The sequence below is a fragment of the Suricata suricatta genome, chromosome 5 (assembly GCF_006229205.1).
Source record: "Suricata suricatta isolate VVHF042 chromosome 5, meerkat_22Aug2017_6uvM2_HiC, whole genome shotgun sequence".
Classification (NCBI taxonomy): Eukaryota; Metazoa; Chordata; class Mammalia; order Carnivora; family Herpestidae; genus Suricata; species Suricata suricatta.
Window position 1 is genome coordinate 128,323,142 of NC_043704.1, and position 23,951 is coordinate 128,347,092.

Below are 23,951 nucleotides of genomic sequence, written 5' to 3' on the forward strand. Positions count from 1 at the left end.
CAAGGAAGGCCTTCTGAGGATGGTAAGTTTTGGGGTATTCAGTTGTTATTAGACCATGGATGGATTTATCTTTCTTATTCTGAGTCTTTACACCCGACCAACTTCCTACAAAGGGCAGAATCAATAGGGGTGATAGAAAGAGCATAGGGTCCTAGTGAGAGATAGACCCTGGGTTCAGACCCCAGCTCAACTACCTCTGTTCTGAGGTTTACATTCCATGCGCCTTGGTGTCATTAATTTCAAATGGAAGATTTCTCTAACTTTCCTTGCAGAGTAGTTGTAAGGATTAGATGTAAAGTGGCTAGCTAGCACAAGTTCAGCCTGTCATACTCAGTAAATGATAGAGGCCATTATCTTTGACACTCTTAATTAGTTTTAAAAATAAACTGAACAAAAGGAAAAAGGATTATGGTGTCAGATCTAAAGACATTTTGGACCAATGACCTTCAACTTTTGGTTTTGAGGATGTACCCCTGAAAATAATTTTATACAAATGTGTAACCTCCCACATTTATACATTTACATTGAAATCTAATGTTTTCCATCATGAGTTTAAATAATAGTGAAGAATGAAAATTCTAGTGTATTGTAAATATGGACATTTAAAAATAAAGCTCTTACATAATTCTTGTGAAGGCATCCAGTAGAATGTAAATGTTATAGCTATATGATACCATCATCCATTTGAAAAAATACATGAACAAGCTCTTAGTTGGAGTTGAGAATTTTAATTATTTCTTCTTTTCATGAACTTGTATTTTCACTCACACATCCCCCCAAAGAATTTCACCCTAAGTTATCTTTAAGATTTGGGCTCAAAATTCTTTTATTGGTCACTGTATCATACACTTCTATAATAAAAATATGAATATAAATTTTAAGATATCTAGTTTCTAGAATGTTCTGTGTTGAAAAGATTTAAAATCTTTTTTTAAATCTGAGATTTTATAACATCATTATTAGTGCATAATTGATCAAAAGAACATAAATATATTGGAAATTTCAGTATTTCCTATAAAAATGAAAACTTTTAATGAAACAAATAGTGGGGTCTTTTCCCCAATTAGTTTACATATTTATAGATGAATGCTACTCATTACTACAATGGAAGAGTCTACTTTCAATTCTAAAACAATCTTTTGTTTTTATCAATATAAATACTAAGAAAACTTGTTCTTATCAATAAGTACATGGTAAAGGAAAGAGTTTGACTAGCAGTATTACTCATTTCTTTCAACTTTTAAAAAAAAATTTTTAGTGCTTTGTTTATTTTTAATACAGAGAGAGACAGAGCATGAGAGGGGGAGGGGCAGAGAAAGAAGGAGACACAGAACCGGAAGCAGGCTCCAGGCTCTGGGCTAGCTGTCAGCACAGAGCCTGACGAGGGGCTCGAAGCCACGAACGTGAGATCTGACCTGAGCCGAAGTCAGAGGCTTAACCGACTGAGCCACCCAGGCGCCCCTCATTTCTTTCAACTTTAAGTTATATGTCAAAAAAAAATCACATAATGGTTTATCACCAAAATGTATTTTTAATCATCTACCAGCTGATATCAGCACTTTCTACAATTTTTTAAAGCAAAAATTGGCAACTACCTAACTTGTAAAAGGATTTGTTTTCTAGTTCCCTTATTTTCTGCTGCAGAGTTTTTACACTAAGAAACAATGCACCATTGTGGTTAAGATTCAGAATGGGTAAGGAGAAGGATAATTGTGAAAGGGAAGGTGTGAATGGAGAGCAGGTCTTTTTATTACTTGTTCCCAGAAGATCAATTTCAGCAGAGACTACATATGAGCTGAGGAACTGAATACTGATTTCCTTAAAAAATAAATAAATGAAACCAAGCCTCAGAAGGGTTTTGCATTTCCATGTACCCCAGTGTTAAGACCACTGTCTTAGAGAACAGTCTTAATTAAGCATCTAGGTGTTCTGAAATGCCAGTTTGCCTTGAGTCAGTCTCTGTTTCCTTATGGATGAGGTCATTTGTCTTTATTTTCATTGCTCTCTTGCTTCATCTCAAAGTCTTCCTTAACTGGAGGGTTAAAATGGTGTTTGAAAATAAATCTTCCATTCAGAGGTCTTTTAACCAGCAGACATTCCCTAAGAAGTTCAGGACTGCATGCTCATTACCACTGAAGACCTTGGGCTCTTTTATTGTATTTTATGCTATTTTATTCTAATAGTAAGAAACATTAGCAATGTGGCAACATACTCATGAATTTTCCACATTGGCAGATTCCACCAATCATTTTCCTAGTAGTTGCTGAGTGGCCCCTTTACTCAGTGCTGCGTGCATCTAAAGTTCTAAGAAGTGCTGGCATATGGACTCAACCTGCCTTCTCTTGCCTCTTGCATAAGACTCCTCTCTGACTAGTTTTATTTTTAATCAGGAGGAATGGTAGTGTAAATCTATTGTGCTTATGCTTGAAAGTTTTTCTTTGGTGTGTTTGTTAGTTAGAGACTTCGTGGTGGCTAACTTCAGAGAATTGATGCCCTCCTGGGTTATTAATTATTCCTCTTGTAGGTGAGGCATTTTCCCTACCTCCCTGCTCTTAAAACTCAATTACATAACAGTGCATAATGCTCAGCAAACCTCAAATCCCCAGGGTGGCTTGGAAGGTATAAAAAGAATATCATTCAGGCTGGAACATTGGTTTGGTGATGAGAAATGGATGGAATATTAGATGTCACCCTTCCCAAACTCATCAAAGAAAAAAAATAAAAGGTATGGAGCATCCTAGGTTTCTGTTTTTACTTTTCTGAGCCATCTCTGGGTTGGAAGAACCAGGACCCATTCTCCAACCTGGAAAGCTTTCTTCCATACTTTCTTACCTTGAAAGTACCTCTGAAATCTCCCTCATAGATTCTCTCCCACAGCTGCTCGGCCTTGTCTTGATCAAGGGAGCAATTACTGTGGCAAAGCATTTCAGTATTTCCAAAGGCCAGAAGTATTTTTTTTCTCAGAGCTGTGGCTAATCCTTTATAAGCTATTGTGTTTTTCCATATATCAGTATTAATACCTTTTCTACTACCTGCTAGATGTAGTCTACCACAAAGCTCATATCTACACAACAGTGAGAAAAAGGGAGAACTGGTAATTTTCTGGAGAATTTGACTAATTTCAAAGAATGCTGGCTTCTGTATATCTCCCAGCCCCTACCCAAATTTGCTCAAATTGACTGCATTTTGGTGGAGTTTTATCAAAGCTACCATTGGCTACTAATGACCTCTAAATCTGTCAGTTGGTGGTGGATGAAAATCTGGCTTTGATACTTTGACTTCTCTGTCAGCCTTGGGTGGAGAAAGGGTCCCCTTTTATTGACAGAGCCATTCAGGGACGGTGAACCCTACTGAGTTTCCTTTTCTCCTTGACGAACTCTGCAAAGAACTAAGAAATGTAGGAATTGTTCCAAGAACAAATCTCAGTTGTATATTTAATGGAAAAGAAAAAGGTAGATGGTATGAGAAGAACATTCCTCTGCCAAGAGGAATATTCCAGAACCCCACTGCAACAAAATTTGCCAAAGAGAGTCTTACCTGTTGTCTGGTCAGGGGATCAGTTACTGGAAGTGCCAGATGGAAATCACATTTAATGCTCTATATAATCATTAAATTATAATGGGACAGCAGAAAAGGCATGGACTTGAGGGTCACACAATCCTCCCTGACAAACACGTTAGGCCATGTTCTTAGCCTTTCTGAGACTCAGTTTTATTAAAACAAAAATGTACATTGCCTAGCATCATACCCGGCAGATTGTATGTGCCAATTAAGGTTAATTCTTCTCTCAATCATTTCATCTCAAGTACAGTAAGGTTGGAGTTAAGGTATAACATACATGAATGAATAAAGATAGAAATTTCAATATGCATAAGAGAAATCAAGCCATGATTCAATTCATGGCCTATCTTTCTTTTAAATATTTATTGACCCCACACTGTATGGCAAGTGTTATGCTGAAGAGAGGGGCAAAAGGCAGTTTGGGACAGAGAGGCAGTGGCAGATATAAAGATATTAGTACCAAGAAACAGCATCCCTTTACATTCAGAAGACAAGAAAAAACAGGTAAATAATGTATCATTGTTTGTATGAAATAAAATAATGAACAAAATGAGTCCTGTAGATGGAACTAAGTTCTGTCAATTAGCCAGCCTTCCAAGCTTCCTGTTGCTTTTATATATCCCTTTTGACTTAGACTTGTCTGGATTGGAACCCTGGCTCTAACCAGCAGCCTGATCTTGGACAAGTCACTTTACCTCCCAAGGCATTTCCCCATCTATAAAATGGGAATAATGATCTCTCTACAAAGGTTTTTAAAAGATTATATATATGAAAAACCCTAACACAGTCAACCATTGGAGTTACCTAATTCATGATCACTTTTCAAAGACAGAAAGGTAGGCTTGAGAGGTGAGGAAATCCTGGGCCATTATTCTTTAGTATCAAATCTAGCAAAAAGTTATGGGAAGAAATTGCAGACTAATGACTATAATGAATGTTGGGGATTCCTTCTTGATGTTAATTATCCATGCTGCCTCTATCCTCTGTTACCTCAGATAACCAAGAGCATGAGTCAGCATTTGGTGTAGTAAAATGTCCCAGCAAGGTAACCCGGGTTCATGTTTTTCTTCCTCATTGGGTGAACAAATGAAGCAACTTCTTTTCTTTTTTCCAGTGACAAAATGTTCCCAGCCTTCGGTTTTGGTGCCAGGATACCCCCAGAGTACACGGTGAGTGAGTATAGATCCTTTGCTGTAAAAAGGATAACCTGGGTTTCCCTCACAGGAATTCACTCTCTTGGCCCTTGATAAAAATATGCAAGTAGAGCCCCAAAACTCAGAAATGGTCTTCGGAACCAGTGAGGTTAGCGCCTTGGAGCCTATCTTTTGATGAAACAGTCTCCTGGTATTCTGGATGGATATTCTCAGAGGTACAAATGAGCTTCAGAGGTACATTGTTGAGCTTCTTATAGGTATGTCAAAGACTGAGAAAACACTCAGGAAGTTGGTCTCCACTGGCTCAGAGCCTATCTATTCAGGTGTCACCTAGAGAAAGATCCTATTGACAATGGCAACTGTGAAAGTTCATGATGAGGACATCTGCAGATCCCCTCATGCCAAATCCCTGCGCACCAGGCTTGTGTAGGGGAGAGATACAGAGAAGTCCTGAAGGAGAACCACTCTGGTTTAGGGTATTGGAAAGCTGAAAGGTTCCTATGAAAACACTGGAATCCTATTTGATAGTGATTTCTCATGAACACAGAAGACAAAGATTGTCCTGCAGCATTGTGCTGTGGTATACCAGATGCTCCTGTGGGACATTCTCCAGGGAGAACTCTGCTCCCACAGGAGGAAGGGCCTTGGAGAGACCGTAAGGTCCCTGCCCCAGCCTCACCAATTCCTCTGAGGTGCAAGCTAAGTGGAAACAGTACTGCTGAGTCATCAGTTTCTCTTGTACTGATTGAGTTTCAAGGCAGGAGGAAAATGCTGACGTTTGCTCCCGCAGCTGTCAGACCAAGGACCTTCCCATTCTGTGTTCCTTTTGTAAAAAGGGAATTCATCTCCCTGATACTGCTGAAGTGAGCACTGGATGGAGTGGCGTGTCTCATGGACCTGTCCTCTTTCTTGTTTGCCTATGTCCCATACTGTCTTCCCTGCTGGGCAGGACTACAGATTTCTGGAAGCATTTGTTGGAAATTGAGTACATGGAGAAGAACATAGAATGGGAATTGCTGATTGGTGACCTGTAGGCCACAAAAATATTATATTTGACGCAAAATTTTTTTTTAAGAATTAAGCTATTTCAGGGGTGCCTAGGTGACTCAGTCAATTAAGCATCTGAGTTCAGTTCAGATCATCATGTCACAGTTTGTGAGTCTGAGCCCTGCGTCAGGCTCTGTGTTGACAGCTCTGAGCCTGGAGCCTACTTCAGATTCTGTGTCTCCCTCTCTCTCTACCTCTCTCCCGCTCATGCTCTCTCTCTGTCTGTCAAAAATAAATAAATATTTAAAAAGTTTTTCTTAAAAAGAATTAAGCAATTTCATATAAAATGTCAGATTTCTGGCTTCTCTGGAAAAGCTAAAAGACCTGACAGCACTAGGATTAAGAGATTTCACACACAGGAATTAGCAGAGCTGAGGAGATGCGATCCCCATCAGATGGGGTATCAATTCCAGAATGTGGGCAGATGGGTGCCAGCCTTCTTCCCAGAGCTGCCAGGTTTTGAGAATGAAATGCACTTCAGCAACCACCAGTCCATCCTCCATCATATCCCCACCAGGCAGTCTTCTGGTCTCAGCTTGGTCCAGCAGGGCTAAGGACAAAGGTGTGCAGTATGCTTGCCCTCCTTTTCTCATCTGTGACATCTGCCTGGTCCCCCCTTCCACCCTACCCGCCCTGGCTGTTTTCTGAAGCCCTCATGCTCACTGACCTGTTGGCCCCATGCTGCCTGTCAGCTAACGTATTCTTCCTGCTGTCTGAACAGGCATCCCTCACACATCCTCATCTGTGCTCTCAAAAAGCCATGCAAATGCCCCTTTGCCATGCCTAATTTCCCCTCTGCCCTAATAGGCTCTGATGGTCTCAATCAGCCAGGTGCTCTGGATGACAGGGTCATCACAATTTACTTCTTTAGGATAAAATCTCAGAGTTTGTCTTAAAATTGAGCCACAAGGGCCTCTGTCTTGGTTTACACTTTCCTGTGAATAGATATTGAGACAGGGATTTGGATGCAAGTTGTTTATTTTGAGAGGTGGAGGAAATCTCAACAGAGGGTCAGAAAATGGGGGGAAGTCAACATAGGGAATGCTAATAAGCCAGTTACCACTGTGGGCAGCTGGAGCATAATTCTGCTGGGAGAACAATGTAGAGCACACACAGACCCCAAGAGATAAGAGAGCTGAGATATTGATACACCATATCCTGTCACCCAGAGAGTGACTTAGGGCTACTCCCAGGGACATTCGTTTCCTCAAACTTTCAGGGGGGCAGGCAAAGGCTCTAGAGGCCTGAGGAAGAATAAGGGAAGGTAAAGCTGGTAAGATGTTTGGAAGTCAGCTGACTTCCTGGAAGCTCTCGGGGCAAGGAAATGTGTGCTAGCATGAACACTAAGAAAAGAGGGGTCTTTTAACACAATGACCTATTTTCTAGCCAATGCTTGGAAATAATCTTTGACCTATTTTCTAGTCAATGCTTGGAAATAGCCTTTGAAATGCAAGTCTCTATATAATTCCAAATGATCCAATAAAAATCTCCAGATGCCAAAACATCCCTCTTGTATTATCAGGTTTTAAAAACAAAAAAGTAAACAGTGTCTTATTTGACCTTATGGTCCTACCTGGTCCTGCCAGGTGGAGGAATTTGTTAGAAGGTTAAAAAGTATATCACTTTATTACTTTTCCTGGAGTAGAGTCCATTTTACCTGTATATATGAGAAAGTCCTCTGGCCCTATATTTCTGCATATCGTATTCGTTAGAATGATTCTTAAATGTCAACAGCTTAGCTGGAGCCTTTATAACCATCACCACATTGAGCAGACAGCTTGGGTTATTGAGGGTCCAAATAGAGCTCCGCCAAATCTAAGCCTCCAGCCTGTGGTCATTTCTATCTGGAAGCTATTTGGAGTTACATTTTTCTGAAATCTTTTCTTTGATTCTTTTTATATGCCTTATTCTCCCCTCCTACCAGCATTTATCTGATTCTAGAAAATCTTCCTGTCACCTCAACTCCACAGGGAGCTTAGAATTCACCCTCCATCTCAGATTGATTGTGTAAAGGCTTAAAATGGTTCCTGCTGCTTAACACATAATGAATGTAATGGGCATTTGTTTGCAAACTCTAAACCCCAGTGCCTCCTTACTGGATTAAAGCTGTAATTCTCCTTTCTTCCTTTTTAAAATTTTAATTGGTGTCTAGGTCTCTCACGACTTCGCAATCAACTTTAATGAAGACAACCCGGAATGTGCAGGTAAATCACATATTAAAGAAACCCAAGGTCCCACAGCCCTTCTGTGTGTACCTTTCCTATTTCAGTCGCTCTGCTCTGATGCAGTTGTCAGTTATCCACAGTCATCTGTCCACAGCGGACAACTCGGCTTTCTTGATCCAAATAAACTTACTACTCCAGAGGCAACAGAGAGCCACAGTAACAGAGCAGAAAAATAGCCATAAAAGAAAGAATGCAGGGACGCCGGGGTGGCTCAGTTGGTTAAACATCAGACTTTGGCTCAGGTTATGATCTCACAGTCTGTGAGTTCAAGCCCTGCATTAGGTTCTACACTAACAGTGAAGAACCTGCTTCGGATTCTGTGTCTCCCTCTCTTTCTACCCATTCCCCACTCATGCTTGTGCTCTCTCTCCCTTTCTCTCTCTCTCTCTAAAACAAACATTTAAAAATTTTAAAAAGAATGCAGAAGAAGTCTTGAGCTTACAGCAAAAATATCGATAGTAATTTCTGGATTTCTCTGCCAAAAAAACATCGGGGAGAAACTTGCCCAATTGGGCAGTGATACACCACCCCTCTTTCTGCTTTCCAAGTTTTCATTAGGGATTTATCTTTCACCACTTCCTCCTCTATAAAGGACTAAGGAGAGGGGGAAACATGGAAATCATTTGACGCTTTCAGCATGTTGGCAAAGGATATGGCCTTGGTGACTTCAAACAAGTAGCTTTATGGTTTTGTGCCAGAAAGAGCCTTCTCAAAGGCTTTGGTCAATGTTCCATTATTTCCAGCTAGAAATTCCTCAACATATCCCATTAAACAATGATGATGACAGGATGTACACATGACTCCTGCAGGTGGCCGAGGGTGATGTATACTAGAGTAGAGTCAACAGCGGGTGTGAAAACTAGAGAAACATTAAAGCTGACTTGCCTAGGGGCTGAGAGCACAGGCTTTAGAGAGAGCCAGGCAAGACCCAGGCTCTGACTCACTCCCTTGTGACCTGAGGCAGGTCATTTAGCCTCCCTGAGCCTCAATTTCATCGCCTATAAATGGGGTATAACATTTATTTCATTGTGCTATAAGGATCTAATGAAATATTTTGTGTAAAGTGGAATATTAGGGAAATGTTTGTGGAAGTGGTTGCTTTTGACTTGAGCCTTTCAAGAGAATGATTTCAGTAGATGTGTAGGCAACACCACCAGGGATGTGGTATTTCCTTTTCACCTTAAGGACATAAATGTGACATTGATAAGGACTATTGAGGCAATTTAATGCTTTATTTCTGTGTGTGTTTGATTGATTGCACATATATTTAAGAGGGCTACTGATCTTTGCCAATTTCACCTCAGGGATTCAAGGAGTTGTGGAAGCCTATCAGAGCTGCCTTCCGAAGCTCCAGCTCTACGGCCCCACCAACATCGCCCCCATCATTCAGAAGGTTGCCAAGTCAGCGTCAGAGGAGACTAACACCAAGGAGGCTTCGGTAAGGAGAAGGCTGCTCCTCCTGCTAAAGGAGGTTTACTCACCTGGATATTGGCCATAGCACCCATCCCATCCTGATAATAAATTCAAACATTTCTACTTGTGTGAGTTTGAACAAGCGCCTTTACCCTCCCCCACCCTCAGTCTCCTCATCTGAAAAATGAAGATAATCATACCCAGTTCTGCTCAGATGACACATCTCAGGTGTCTGCCACATTACCTGAACCCAGGAGACACTCGCCAACGGAAGCGCCTATAGTCCACTGCAGGTCATACTCACCTCCTGTTCCTGGGACACAAAAAATTATCCAAAAATTAGCTTGCTTTCCAATGTGCCCATACTACAGATGAAAGCAAAGCAAAGCAGAAATAAAACAATGGATGATTCTGTCCCCTGGTGGTCAGATGCAGCAACACAAAACATCATGGCAAATATTTGTTTTACATTCTGTTCATGGTTTTCTTAAGGAAAATGCAAACCACGGCCACGAGGCTGAAACGAGTTTGGCTTTTTTCCCTAAAATCTTAGAGTTGAATGTAACCATAGTGACTTTTCCATATATCATTTTTAATGATACCAATATCTTTCTTTTCTAGCTTTCTTTACTTTTTGGGGTTTTTTTGGATTTAGTAGAATATTGCCAATGTTTGAAATTTTCTCTAATTTTATCCTGGGTTCCAGGATACTGCATTTCCGAAAAAGATTATATGCTACTTCCTCATCTCCTGACATGAACTCATCTAACCAATGTATGCAGGTTCTCAGCCTTCCTCATGTTAGAATAGACGGAAGGCCTTGCTGGCATCTGATGTCAACCTCTTGTCCTGTGGACTGGAGCACATCCCCTCTCAGTTATCTAAGGACATTGGTCTAGCAGTTTTGTTCCCTTTCTCTCCTTATCATTGATTTCCCCTTCCTACTACAGACTTATTTCCATTAGCAAATAAAACATACTATAATGTCTATTTGAATTAAAATCTCTCCCTTGATGCCTCTTTACTCTGTAGCTACTGCCCCTTACTTTACTTTCCTTTAAAACAAAAGGAGGATCTACCTCACTGTCTCCATCCACCCACACCAGTCAGACTTTCCTCCCCAACATTCTTCTGAAAATTGTACTTCCCAGAGTTAATGGCACCTCTATCTTGCCAAACCCACAGAGACCATGGAGGAAACAGAATCCTCACAGATAGAAGATTTAGAAATAAGGGTTGGACAGAATCAGTATTTCATTTTTTTAACTTTTTTTCAATCACCAGAACTTCAAATTCAAATTCTTCACATGATACCTTGCTCAGAAATCCAACATATAAAATAGATTTTAAGAAAATAGACTATTCTTGCTAAATCTGACCTAAGGGATGAGGTTCAAACTTGCCTGTTTGCCTTTACCTCTTTTATCCCCAAGAGCATACAAGATATTCCCAGTGCTCCCTAGAGCCCAGTTTAAAAACTGAATGGTGCACCAGGACCCACAAGAATGAAAAGAGAAGAGGGCTGGCCTGGGTCTGGATTTGGGCCTGATATAAGCTGGTGTGAGGTTTTGGCCATGACTCCCTCCCCCAAGGACAGGTGTGTCTGCTTTGAAAGGCCAAGTCAGGAATAGGTGGAGGAAATATCTAATCCACACCACCTCAGATACTTTCCCAGTAGGCCAGAAACACTGATGTTTCTCCCCAGAGATTTTCCCTGTTCTTTGAACAGTGTATGTTCCAGGGTCCCTTGTTGTCACTGACTACTAACCTTGAACCTCTTGGGCAAGTTGTACAGGGAGTCTATGGTGGTCAGATTTTCTTCTCGATTTTGTGGAACTCTTATAGGAATAAAAAAAGAATCCCCTCTTTATCTAAACAAGACCTCCAGTTCATTCAAAAACTATAATATTTCATCTGTGAACATTTTCCTAGCCTGACTTTGGAGCTAACTGCTACTGCTTGCTTTATTGGAAATTTCCATCAGGATTTCAATCCCGCAGTCTGTAGTCTGTTGCTTTTAGCTAGATTGAACCTGGAAGGATCAAATTCTAGAATCCCAACAATCTTTTCAGACCGGGTGTTCTCGACCTGTTTTGTTCCAGGAACACCATTAACAGCTGGTGAAGACCATGAACCACTTCTCAGAAATGCTTTTAAATGCACAAAATAAAATATAAATAAACCAAATATGTTGACATGCATTCAGCAAAACAGTTTTAAACGTGGCTAAGAAGCATGATAAATAAAGTAATAAAATGCTTCCCTTATTAACATTAAATTATGAGAACCAGTAACTAGTCTAATAAGTCTGTAATGTCTAAGTAGTGCTGATATAAGTGATATAGTAAGATATTTGCAGTCACTAATTTAACAGGAAAATATTCTGTGATTTCTATCGCTGATGAAGTTACAAGTACAGTCCAAACTAATTGTATTTGTTGATTATATTAAGAATTTAAATCATGATACATTTCAGTTAGAGGTTAGTGAAAATAAAAATGTAATTTACCCCAAGTTCACAGACTATCTGAAATATTTCCATAGTCCACAGGTCTAGGTTAAGAATCCCTGCTCTAGGGGCACTCAGTTGGCTCAGTTGGTAGAGCATGAACCTGTTGGCCTTGGGGCTGTGAGTTCAAGCCCCATGTTTGGTGTAGAGTTTACTTAAAGATAAAATCTTTTTTAAAAATCCCTACTCTAGATGAAAAATCAACAAACTACATTCTGCAGCATGTTTTTCAATAGCTTGCAAACTAAGTAGGGCTTCTATATTTTTAAATGATTAAAAAATCAAAAGAAGAAGAATTTCATGGAAATTATATGACATTTAAAACTTCAGAGTCCATCAATAAAATGTCATCAGAACACAGCTATGCCCGTTCATTTTAAGTATTGAATATTGCTGTTCTCATATTATACGAGCAAAGTTAGGTTGTTGGACAGAGATCACTATGACATGTAAAGCCTAAATTATTGGTTATTGTCCCTTTACAGAAAATACTTTCCCAATCCTGTCTCTAGACCATTTCAACTCTGGAGTTCCTTGATGGGGTAGTGTGACTCTCAGGTGTTTTTTGTTTCTGGAGGCATTGAGCAGGGGCTGCTCTGGGGCTGATCCATCCCCTGGACTATAGAGATCAGATCAGATGACAGTTGGGGAAGGCGGAGAAGGAAAGACTAGGACCCATCTGTTTATGAGTCAGAAGCAATGTCCATCCAGGTGTGGCATCTGCATGGCCTTCCAAGGCATACCTTGGGAAGGGAGATTTATGATTCTGGTGTATTCTGTACCTCTTTCCTGTATCCCCAACCACCAAGTGGCCTGCTTCTGCACATCCCTAGCTGTATCATCAGGTCATCCTGCTGAAATCTTCTTCCAAACTCCTAGGCTACCTTTTTTGTAACTATGTGAGACTCAAAGAGCATGGCTATGGATGAAAGTGTACAACTCAAATGAATTTGAAACTTAGTTGGTTAGCTAGAACTAGGGATGGGTAGTTAAATAACGGACAGAATTAGTCTTTACATTAAACTATATGGAAGACATTTAGAACATGTGGCTGTCTTCAACATGCTGTGAATTTCTGTTCTCTCCAGTTGCATTTTTGACCAGTTATTTTGTTTAAAATGTTTTTTTCAGACTTACAAAGAGAAGTGGGAACTTTTAACACCACCAACCTGTACATAACCTTTTAAGTATGATCCTCAAAACCAAATGTTTTCAGAATGTGGCTCTTCTATCCAGCCTTTCTTCTTTGAAACATGGCCACTTGACCTGGCTTGATAATCCCACATTTACTCCCTCCCTGTAGATGTTGGGCACATTGCAACAATTATAGTAGAGTGGCACGAGTGGCATGCCAGGGCCCTGCTTACCTCTCATCTCCCAGTAGAGGCTTTCATGATGCCACTTACAACAGTGATGACCTCTGATAGTCTTCCTTCTCCAGACCCATATCACGTCCTGAGCCCTCCCTGCGCTGCCAGGTACGAGCCTCTGTGGCTGTCTCCCTCTCAGATGTGCCACCCTCCAGCCTGTCCAGGTGAAAGGGGCCAGTCAGGCTGTAGGCAGGGACCCAGCACTTGCAGCAGGAAGCCACAGGAGCTGAGCACCCACAGCACACTCAAAGTAGACCATGGTGCGTGGCCTTTGGGGAAAGAAGCAGCAACCCTCACCCTCGCCAGCAAGGCTCTAGACTAGTGCTGTCCACTAGAAGTGTCGTGGGTGTTGTATATGCCATTTTAATTTCTTTAGTAGCCACATTTTTAAAAGTTAAAAGAATCGTGGGAATTAATTTTATCAAAACCCAATATAACCTAAATATTCTCATCTTAATATATGTTCCATATAAAAAATTATTAATAAAATATTTTACATTCCTCTTTTGTACTTCAAAATCCATGTGTATTTAATACTTAACGTTGTCTTAGTTTGGATGCTAAATCATCACCACAAAAACTTGATCTTTATGTGGATTTCATATATTGATTGTTGAAAAACTAGATTCACATACCTGAGTTGTTCCAGATATCCTTCAAAGGTTTCCAATAACTGAATCAAGTCTTCATTTTGAAAGTTAAATTTAAATTCATTTAAATGAAATAAAATTAAGATTCCAGTTCCTTTGTTACTCTAGCCGCATTTCAAGGGCTCAGTAGTCACATGGAGCTCGTAGCCATTATATGGGGCGGTGCATTCGTGGACTCTGAAAAATCCCCCAGCTGAAGAGGACGAGATAAATGGTCTAGTCCCACTCCTCCTCACTTGGGAGACGAAGAGACTGAGACCCAGAAGAGGTAAGGAGTTTTCCCAGGAACTCAGAAAGTGAATCTTTGAAGCCTTGAGTGAGTCTTGACTCCCCTCTGGTACTCTGTACACTACACTGTGCTTTGTAATAATCACTAAGGTGATTATTAGAATTTACCCACATTTATAATGCAGGCGTTTAAGCTGCCTTCATCATAACCTTAAGTCTTTAGGGCTGTAACACAGGACTCAGTAAAGGTCTGTCAGCACTGTCGCAGCGGTCAGTGTGCACAGAAGCCTCCTGGGTGCATAACTGGTGTTGTCCTTGTCTCCCCCACTTCTCCATCCCCATCATCACCTGGCATCCGATCGATCGCAGCAATACTTCATCCTGCTGATCCTCACTGATGGTGTCATCACAGACATGGCCGACACCCGGGAGGCCATTGTCCACGCCTCCCACCTCCCCATGTCGGTCATCATCGTTGGGGTGGGCAACGCTGACTTCAGCGACATGCAGATGCTGGATGGTGACGACGGCATTCTGAGGTCACCCAAGGGAGAGCCTGTCCTTCGAGACATCGTCCAGTTCGTGCCCTTCAGGAACTTCAAACACGTACGCATATCTCTGGGGCTTCCTGTGGGAGAGCAGAACCAAAACAAGCTCACTCACATTTTGCCACCAGTGTCTGGGGGGAAGCAGTGCTAGCTGTCCCTGCTGGGCCAGCCGTCTCACATGCAGGACGCATACAGCTTGGCTCTCTGGAGAAAGACGTGTAACTTAAGTAATAGCTGAGGACTCATGCTAACTGGTAGCCTGCATTTCACTGGCACTTGCCCTCATCCATGTAATTTCGGCTTTCTAGTGCACACAGGACTGTGTGTGCTGTGGGGCGGGCTGTTCCCAGCCTGAGGGTGCCAGGCCGAAGTAGCAAGGAGAAGCTGAGGTTCAGCCTGTCTTCTCCTTATCAAGTCATGTACCCTCAGAGACACCTGTGTTTACCTTGGAAAAGTATATTCTTGAAATGACAGAGACCTAAGTCCTCTATAAATATACAGCAAACAGCGTGATTTATCTAACTCATTAATAAGGGAATCAGAAAGACAACAAAGCTATTCAAAGGAGGGTATAAAATAGCTGATTATGGTCAGTGGGCATGTGGGGGGTGTTACTGGTATACATTTGCTAGGCAGATGCAAAACTGCTTAATGACCAAAAGGGTTAAAAAATAATAATTATCATCTTTAGATTTCTTGACTGGGGAGAAATCTTGTCAGTTTTCTGCAAGTTAACATCTAGTTTTACAGCCTTGGACTCCCATCAGTAACAAATAGTAAGTCAAGCAGTGCTGCAGTCCCCAGACGGCCCTAAAGCAGGCCCCTGAGACAGTGCTCTAACATGGCATTAAGGAATCGCTCTGTAACAGGTTTTTGGCATTTCCTAATTTGGGGTGATTTTTAACTCCATGGAAGAAGAGGCACCTTTATTATTGTTTTCTTGGAATTTTAAAACAGTTTTTATTTTATTTTATTTTATTATAGTTTATTGTCAAGTTGGTTTCCATATAACACTTCCCCACAAGTGCCCTTTTCCATGCCCATCACCCCCTTCCCTCACCCCATCAGTCCTAAGTTTGTTCTCAGTATTCAAGAATCTCTCATGATTTGCTTCCCTCCCTCTCCCCAACTATTTTTTACCCTTCCCCTCCCCTATGGTCCTCTGTTAGGTTTCTCCTGTTAGACCTATGAGTGATAACATATGTCCTTCTCTGTCTGACTTATTTCGCTTAGCATTGACACCCTCAAGGTCCATCCACATTGCTACAAATGGCCAGATTTCATTCTTTCTCATTGTCATGTAGTATTCCATTGTATAGATAAACCACATCTTCTTGATCCACTCATCAGGTGATGGACATTTAGGCTCTTTCCATGATTTGGCTACTGTAGAAAGTGCCGCTATGAACATTGGGGTACATGTGCTCCTATGCATCAGCACTTCTGTATCCCTTGGGTAAACCCCTAGCAGTGCTATTGCTGGGTCATAAGGGAGTTCTACTGATAGTTTTTTGAGGAACCTCCACACTGTTTTCCAGAGCGGCTGCACCAGTTTACATTCCCACCAACAGTGTAGGAGGGTGCCCATCTCTCCACACCCTCGCCAGCATCTGTAGTCTCTTGATTTGTTCATTTTAGTCAGTCTGACCGGCGTGAGGTGGTATCTCAGTGTGGTTTTGATTTGTATTTCCCTGATGAGGAGTGATGCTGAGCATCATTTCATGTGTCTGTTGGCCATCTGGATGTAAGAGGCACCTTTAAAATGTACACAAAACCCTGCACATGTAGGGCTGTACTTGCCCAGAGTGACACCTTCTCTGAATCACACAAAAGTTCCCTATGTGCTGGTAGTGGCTCAGAGGGGTGCTTCTGAGCCTCCTTCAGATGTATCTGGGCGTCATATGCCTGTGACAGTCCTCTGTGTTCTTTTGTCCCCTACCCCTTGTGGAAGCTGCTCCCACAGAGCACCCCCAGCTCCTGTAGCCATGGAGGCCTTGTCCTTGGCTCTGCGTGTGGTGCCGCAATACCATGCTCAGGGCTGCTAACTGAACTTGAACGGCCCCAGCAGGAGGGCATCAGAATCCTGGTGCCCTGAAGATCCCCAGCAATCCCCTTGGAAATGACAAGAACCCCCTCCTCTCCAGGCTACAGAGAGCCCTCTGCCACCTGGACCACTAAAGCAGACCACCAACGCCTACACTGCCTGTCCCTCTGCTCGAAATGTCTTTGGCTTCCTCTCCGGCCCCTCCGTCCTCAGGCCTGAAGTCAGTTATTTAGGGTCAGGCATTCTGCCATCTACTCTGAGCTTTTCCTTCTGACATTTTCTGGAAAAGCCATTCTCCTCAAGCCAAAAACCCTCATTCAAATGAAACCCTTTCACCCTCCTAGTCAATTTCTCAGATACATCCAGAAACATCTGAATCCCAATCTGGGCTCACACTGGGACCCCAGCTACACTGGGTAAGGCAAGTATGGAAGTAGGATGGATGGGTCATTTTTTATTATCAACAAGCCCCAGGGACGGGCGTCAGAGCCTTTGAAATAGCTTTTCACAAATTGCTGCTTACCCCCTTTTGGGGACAGGCTTTAAAGCAAACGTTCAGATAAATCACGAGCCCAGCAGCTTCCACAGAACCTACATCTCTTCGCCTGCCGGGACCACTTAGAGGGATCGCTGCACACTCCAGGGCTCCTTACTGCCACACAATTGCTATTTTCCTTTTAAGGAGAACTGTGTGTAATTAGAATCATTAAAGGAGCCTAAAATCAATCCCTGGTCACAGCAGTGAGTACAAAGGTAGCTTCAAGTAATACCAAACCCCCAAAAAGCACACAGGCAATAGCGTGGGTGAGGGCTAGCCACAGAAGAGGGTGTTCTGCCTGGGGAGGGTGTTTCCAAATGAAACCACTTACTAATAAAAGAGGCTCATCAAGCCCTCAGGTCATCTGCATGGGGAAGCAGGGAGTGGGATGTGCTCGGTGGAGGGATGTGCTAGACCAGGCTAAATGTGCTGCACTTGTGTTTATTAATGAAGCTATTTATTGATAATGCCCAAGGTGGGGAGAGGGCTTGTCCTTGCAGATTCTCAGGTCCTGCTCCATTTTGTCAGCCAGACAGAAGTAGCCACATCACTGACCACCACTTTATGTGAGTGAAGAGAGGTCAAAAGAGCTCACCCCCTAGGAGATTCATGTACTTCCCAAAACCACCCTTTCTCTGTCCCTGCATGCACACTGTGCACACATGCACAAACACACACGCACACACACATCTGTGTGCTACAGCAATGCCACAGAGCCGTGCAAGTTCTCACCTCTCCCCCAGCCTTCTCCTAGTCCTTCAACATCATCCAGCACCTTCTGTGGGGACAGCATGTGCTAGAGTCGGACCACAGATAGATGATAAAGCCACAGGGCCAGGCTTCGAGGAATTTGCTGGAGAATTACATGGTTGGGACCTAGGTGTCAGCAGAAAACTCCCATGCTAAGCGACCTGTGGGTGATTGAAAAGGGCTCAAATGTTGCCATAGGACTTCAGAGCAGAGAGGAGAGCCTCACAGCTTGAGCTGATAAGAGGAAGGACAGCGCCTTGGCGGGCAGGGAGTTGAGGGGGCATCAGCAACAAGGGAAGACCCTGGTCAGGATGAGGGAGCAGGTGCTGCTCGCGCATGTCCGCTGCAGAGTCTCCAGCTGCTCCGCGGGTGACAAAAACAATACCAGGAGCATATCACCCCCTTATCTTCATGGATTTCAGATTAGAGTTTGAAAACCATATCATTATCCAAACAAATCTATTCTGAATTCAATACACAGTAAAAAAAAAAAAAAAAAAAAAAAAAAAGGAAGGTGAGCTGGTATTATTTCATATTGCTTCTCATTGTATAATAACTCAAAGCTTTGAAGTGGACAAGGCACAGACTATGAGCTGTGTGTGGCTCTGGGCAAGTTATTTAATGTTTCTGTGCCACAGACTTTCATCTGTAAAACAAGGCAAATGACAAACACTCTGGAAGAGTGGAGGTGATGCCTATCTAAAGCTTAGCATAGCACCTGGTCCCCGTGGGTAGTTAATAAATGCAGCTGCAAATACCAGCTGTGTTCACATTTTTGGCCTTTCCCCAACCAGATAATGCCCTCAAGCCCTAATTGCTCACAAGAGCCACCAGCCCACATTTGCAAAAGAATGGGAGAGTCATTTAGAACCTGTGCTATGTAGGGGCACCTGGGTGGCTCAGTCTGTTAAGTGTCTGACTTTGGCTCAGGTCAGGATCTCAAGGTTCATGGGTTCAAACCCCATGTCAAACTCTGCGCTGACAGTACAGATAAAAACAGTTACCAAAGCTCCAGGAATTACATTCTAGTTCAAATAAAAAAAGAAGAGGAAAGGGAAACAGAGCCAGCCATGTCTGTCCCCTCAAATCAGAAAAGCTTTCCAAGAAACATCCTTATGTCTCAAAGGACAAAACTGGGGCATGTGGCCATCCCTAGGTGCAAGGGAGGCTGGAAAATTAAGTATTTGGTTTTCTAGCCTTTATATGAAATGTGACCAGAGAGTGAACTGTAGGAATGACTTTCATAGCTACCCCAGTGTACCTGTGGACCATGTTCTAACACGCAACCCTGCGAACACATTTATAAACTAAAACATTCATGGATGTCAAGTGCCCAACATGCTAAGACATCTTTGAAATGTGAGAGGTCACTTTAGAAAAACTCTCCATCATGTTTTCAGGTTGTTTTAAAGATATGTGCCTATATTTCGAGCCTCCTCACAACTGTGTGAGATAAAAACCAATCCCTATTCTTTGCAATTTTGTCTCTGTGAACACGGGGGCTGAGCCAAGTTGAATGGCTGAGTGGCAGGCCACAGAGGAAGGAAAGAGCAAGAAACCACGTCATGCGGCATGTAGTCAAACCCTCTTTCTTTCCTATGCTGAGGACTCTCACTAGTTAACTGGTCCCTTGGCTTCAAGTTTTCAACTTCAATAATAGATAATAATGAGGCTCAGGCAATTTTACTTGCCCCGAGGTTAGAAAGTTAGTACCAAATGCCAGAGCCAGAGGTCAGAGCCAGCGCTGTATTAGTTGTATTCAAGACCCTCCATCACCTGGCCTTAAGCTTATTTTCCAACCGAATCCTCCAACAACCCTGCATCCCACAACACACACACACACACACACACACACACACACACACACACACACTTCCTTCAGCCCCATTAGATAACGCCCTGTCCCTAGAATGATCAAATGTCATTCCCCTTCTTCTCTACATTTTAAAACATACCTCACTTAAATACTACCTCCTCTTGGAAGCCTGCTGTGATTTCCTCTAATATGACTTAGTCTTTTTGTTTTCTATGCACTGGTCCCAGAGCATTAGTGACTTAGAGTGACTAATTATATTAGTGACTTCCCAAATTTCAGTATGCATAGGAATCACCCTAGAGGCACCAAGTTAAAATGCAGATTATGATTCAGTAGCTCTGGGATAGATCTAACATTGTACATTTCTATGAAGCTCGCCCATAATATGCTACTGTTGTTCCGTAGCAGGTACGGCATTCAAGTTCACAGTAATGTTCATTTTGGCCACACCAGGCTCCCCTGTCATGATTACAGTTCCTTTAATGGCAAGAACCACGAACTCTTAGAAACCCTGGCATCATGCCTGGAATTGAATGCAACCTGGGAACAAAACTTAAAGACAATTCATTCTGCCGTCCAACTTCCACGCATCTTCAGACATGGATAGCTCTATATTTTGAGACAGGCATGAAAAATATAATTATGATATTTTCCAACACTCTACCAACACTCTTGCTTGGAGTAGATGGTCAACAAATACCGATTAAATGATGAATGAATGAATGAATGAGTGAGAGAGAGAGAGGGTAGCTGCTCAGAGCAAGACTGCACTCTTTTAGGCTGATTCTGGATCAGGCTCCTTTGGCCATGTGCCAAAGTCACAGTCATTTCTTCTTCCCTGCAGGCATCTCCAGCTGCCCTGGCAAAGAGCGTGTTGGCTGAAGTCCCAAATCAAGTCGTGGACTATTACAATGGCAAAGGGATTAAGCCAAAATGTTCATCAGAAGTGTATGAGTCTTCCAGGACACCAGCACCATGAACTCCACACACTTTTACAGAGTTCTGAAATACTATTCCTGCTACTATTTAATACTTCTACTACTCCTGTACTTAAAAAGACACACACACATACACATTAAAAAAAATAGCACGTTTTGGTGATTTTTAACTGACTGACCATTTTTTTTGCATGTGTAGCCCTGAGGCCTGGATCTGTTAAGCTCTTGTATTGTTAAAGACTTTTTACAAGGAAACATAAATAATTATAACTTACTCTTTACATTACAGCATGTCGCCTTGAAATAAAATGTTATCTGTATCTGTTTTTTATACAGGTTTGTTGAAATTTTGCTAAATTTCTTATTATCTTTACACTGTAAAGCATTTTGAAACATCTACTGAACGTCGATAGCCAAAACATATTTGGTTTTATCTGCTACAGGATGAAAGACTTTTCAAAATGGCAGATGCATGGACTGTATTTTGCATGTTTAAAATAAAAACAAACCAACCAACCACACTGTTTTTGCAATTGTTATCTATAATCCCTCCCTGCTAAGAATGTCTCTTTACTGAAGAAGAGGTTCATTCACCTAGACATAGCTTCTAGAAGTGGGTCTGGGGCACCTAGCCCAGCACCTCTCAGACTTGACTGCACACACAAACCACCTGAGGACCTTGCTAACACTCAGATTGGTGCAACAGGTCTGCGGGACCCAAGATTCTGCATCTCTAACAAGGTCCCAGGCAATGCCATTGTAGTGCTTAAGAGTACTGAGGTTCTAGACTTGGGGTGTCACCCTAGAGACCATCTGATACAGGGAAGCACCTAGTCTCCTTGCAAAGGGCACTTCTCTTCTGCCAGTAGCACAAAAGTCCCGCCTGTCTCCGAGGTGGGAATAGAAAGTAGTGAAACTGATTCCAGAAGCTGCATACCCCAAATCAGTCTCACTGCTTTATAGTCACACCTCTTCCTCAGACAGACTAGGGAGTGTTCCTCCTTGCTAGCCCCTGTCCTCTTAAAGGAGGCATCACACACCTCAACAGGAATGGGTACATAATTATGGCAATCCCTAGGAGTGACCTCAAAGAGTCTTCAGTGGGACCACAACAATGGAAACTTGTCCATGGTCAATGGCCATGCAGTATGGCTCCCGAGAAACCTGGTCCACCAAGTTGATCTGCAAGCTTAGTGTGGGATTTCTGATTGCCTCTTTTTATCACTCCCGAGACTATAGTCTATCAGCAGAAATGCCTAGAATCATTGTTCTGCGTGGAGGTTTTTTATTTTGATAGACATTGGCCCGTCTTGAACTAGAATGAATGTTTCACTTGTATGATGTTCTCACAGAGAAATGGACAAGTGTTTTGCAGGTATAAAAGGCACAAAGAGGAACTTATTTTTAGTCAGAGAGATGGAGAAGTAAATCACAAGGCAAAAAAGATCTGTTTGTTGTTTGTTGCAGAAGGAAGTATTAATAAGCAAATCAAATGCCTTGTATGATCTCCAGTGTCATAATTATAGATCTTAACCTTGCAAATACATGTCAGCCAAATGCACAACATTTTGGGAATGATGGTGAAAAATGTATGACTGAAAAAATCATAAATATTTAAACTGTATTGTTTTATGAATAAACTGAGTACTTACAGAATTTTTTCTAAGAGTTATAATCTCATTTCTCTTTTGCTAATAGTGATGTATTTCGTGTAGGTAACACACCCTCAGATTAGGACTAGCTCTTTCACAGTCCCGTAGAAACATATGGATCGTTGGTTTTAACAAACAAGGAATTAAAATATTAAGGCCCTATTGTACAGAATTATCTCATGGTGGTTTCCAAACCAAACCAGGACATGCACTTCTGTGTCGATGTGCCTAGAGCAGAGTAATAAGCAATCCACAGATATTTAATGAGTAAGGAGATGACTAATCAAATAAACGAATCAATGAATGGACTTGTTAATGTGTCTCATGATTGATCTCAAATCTATTGTAGATTTAACAAGTGAATTAAGTAGATATGGCTGTTAGTCAAAATGGTGCACCATGTCACTCTCAAATATCTGTTGGGACCTATAACATGCATGTCAAGATCCCTGGGATCTGTGAGATAGGGTGACAAGGACCGAGTCTAATTTGCCTGGCAGAACCTTATAGCAGCTTACTTGGCTTTTCATAGCCAGACTGAAGCCCAGCTCAAAAGAAGAATAGAAATAGTAGCTAACAATTATTGAAGGTTTACTGGTGCCAGGTCCTGGCCCAAGTACTTGCTACAGACTATCTTGTTTAATTTTCCCCAAAGCCTATGAGGTAGATAATCTTATTAGTCACATTTGGCAGATGAGAAAACTGAGATACAGAGATCTCACGAACCATGAGATCATGACCTGAACCAAAATCGAGTCGGAAACTTAACCAACGAACCGACCCAGGTGCCCCATGGCTCCCGGGCCCATTTCCTAATCCCAATGTCAGCTACCTCCTGGCACTATCCCTATCCACTTGCCATAGTAAGCAGTAGATACTTAGGACATTTGAGAGAATGAGGCTTAAAATTTGACCTTTGTCTCCATTTCAGAAATTTCTCTGGGTCATCTGGTATGGGCTCTGGGTATCTTGTGATATAACATCCCCCTGGGAGCAGTGGAAGAGATTTAGGATACGACCAGGTCTTCCCAACTTCCTGCCACCAAGGAGACCATGTGGATCAGATATGACAAACACAAACACTCCCAGGAGCTGAGCAAGCCAGGTGAGTGACTGAGGAGGAACAGGTTAAAACAAGGGACATAAAGAGAAGAGTGTGGTAAGGATGGAGAGAGACTGGAAACCATGTGTCCACAAAAGGGAATAGCTCCGGGACCCTGACCCAAGTTTGAACCCAAAGTGGCCAGTCCATCAGGTTCTCAAAAGAATTGGATAATGTGATATTTCACATAAAACTTAGCAATTTGTAAATATGGCAAATGCATTTGGAATTCAACAATTGTTTTAAATACTATAAGAAGCAAAGGAAAATTATTTCTGGGCTTAAATTGGCTTGGAGGGTGAGTTTGGAACCACTGAGTTATATCCATCTGTGGTCTGCCCTCCACTGGGCCTCAGTAGACAACGTACACTCCAGAATTCCTGGGGACCCCAGAGATATTTTATTT

The 23,951-nt window shown here is 42.1% G+C and overlaps 1 protein-coding gene across 4 annotated transcripts in view; it reads left to right on the forward strand.

Annotated features, from left to right (window-relative positions):
- The window catches only part of CPNE4 (copine 4), a 436,822-nt gene extending 414,375 nt beyond the window's left edge, over nt 1–22,447 (forward strand). For all 4 annotated transcript variants that reach the window (XM_029940289.1, XM_029940290.1, XM_029940292.1 and 1 more), the window contains 5 exons: nt 4,676–4,730; nt 7,915–7,966; nt 9,292–9,425; nt 14,527–14,763; nt 20,698–22,447. In XM_029940289.1, coding sequence (XP_029796149.1) covers nt 4,676–4,730; nt 7,915–7,966; nt 9,292–9,425; nt 14,527–14,763; nt 20,698–20,832 — 613 coding nt within the window. In that variant the 3' untranslated portion in view covers nt 20,833–22,447. The remainder of the gene's footprint in view (nt 1–4,675; nt 4,731–7,914; nt 7,967–9,291; nt 9,426–14,526; nt 14,764–20,697) is intronic.
- Nucleotides 22,448–23,951: the final 1,504 nt, after the last annotated feature.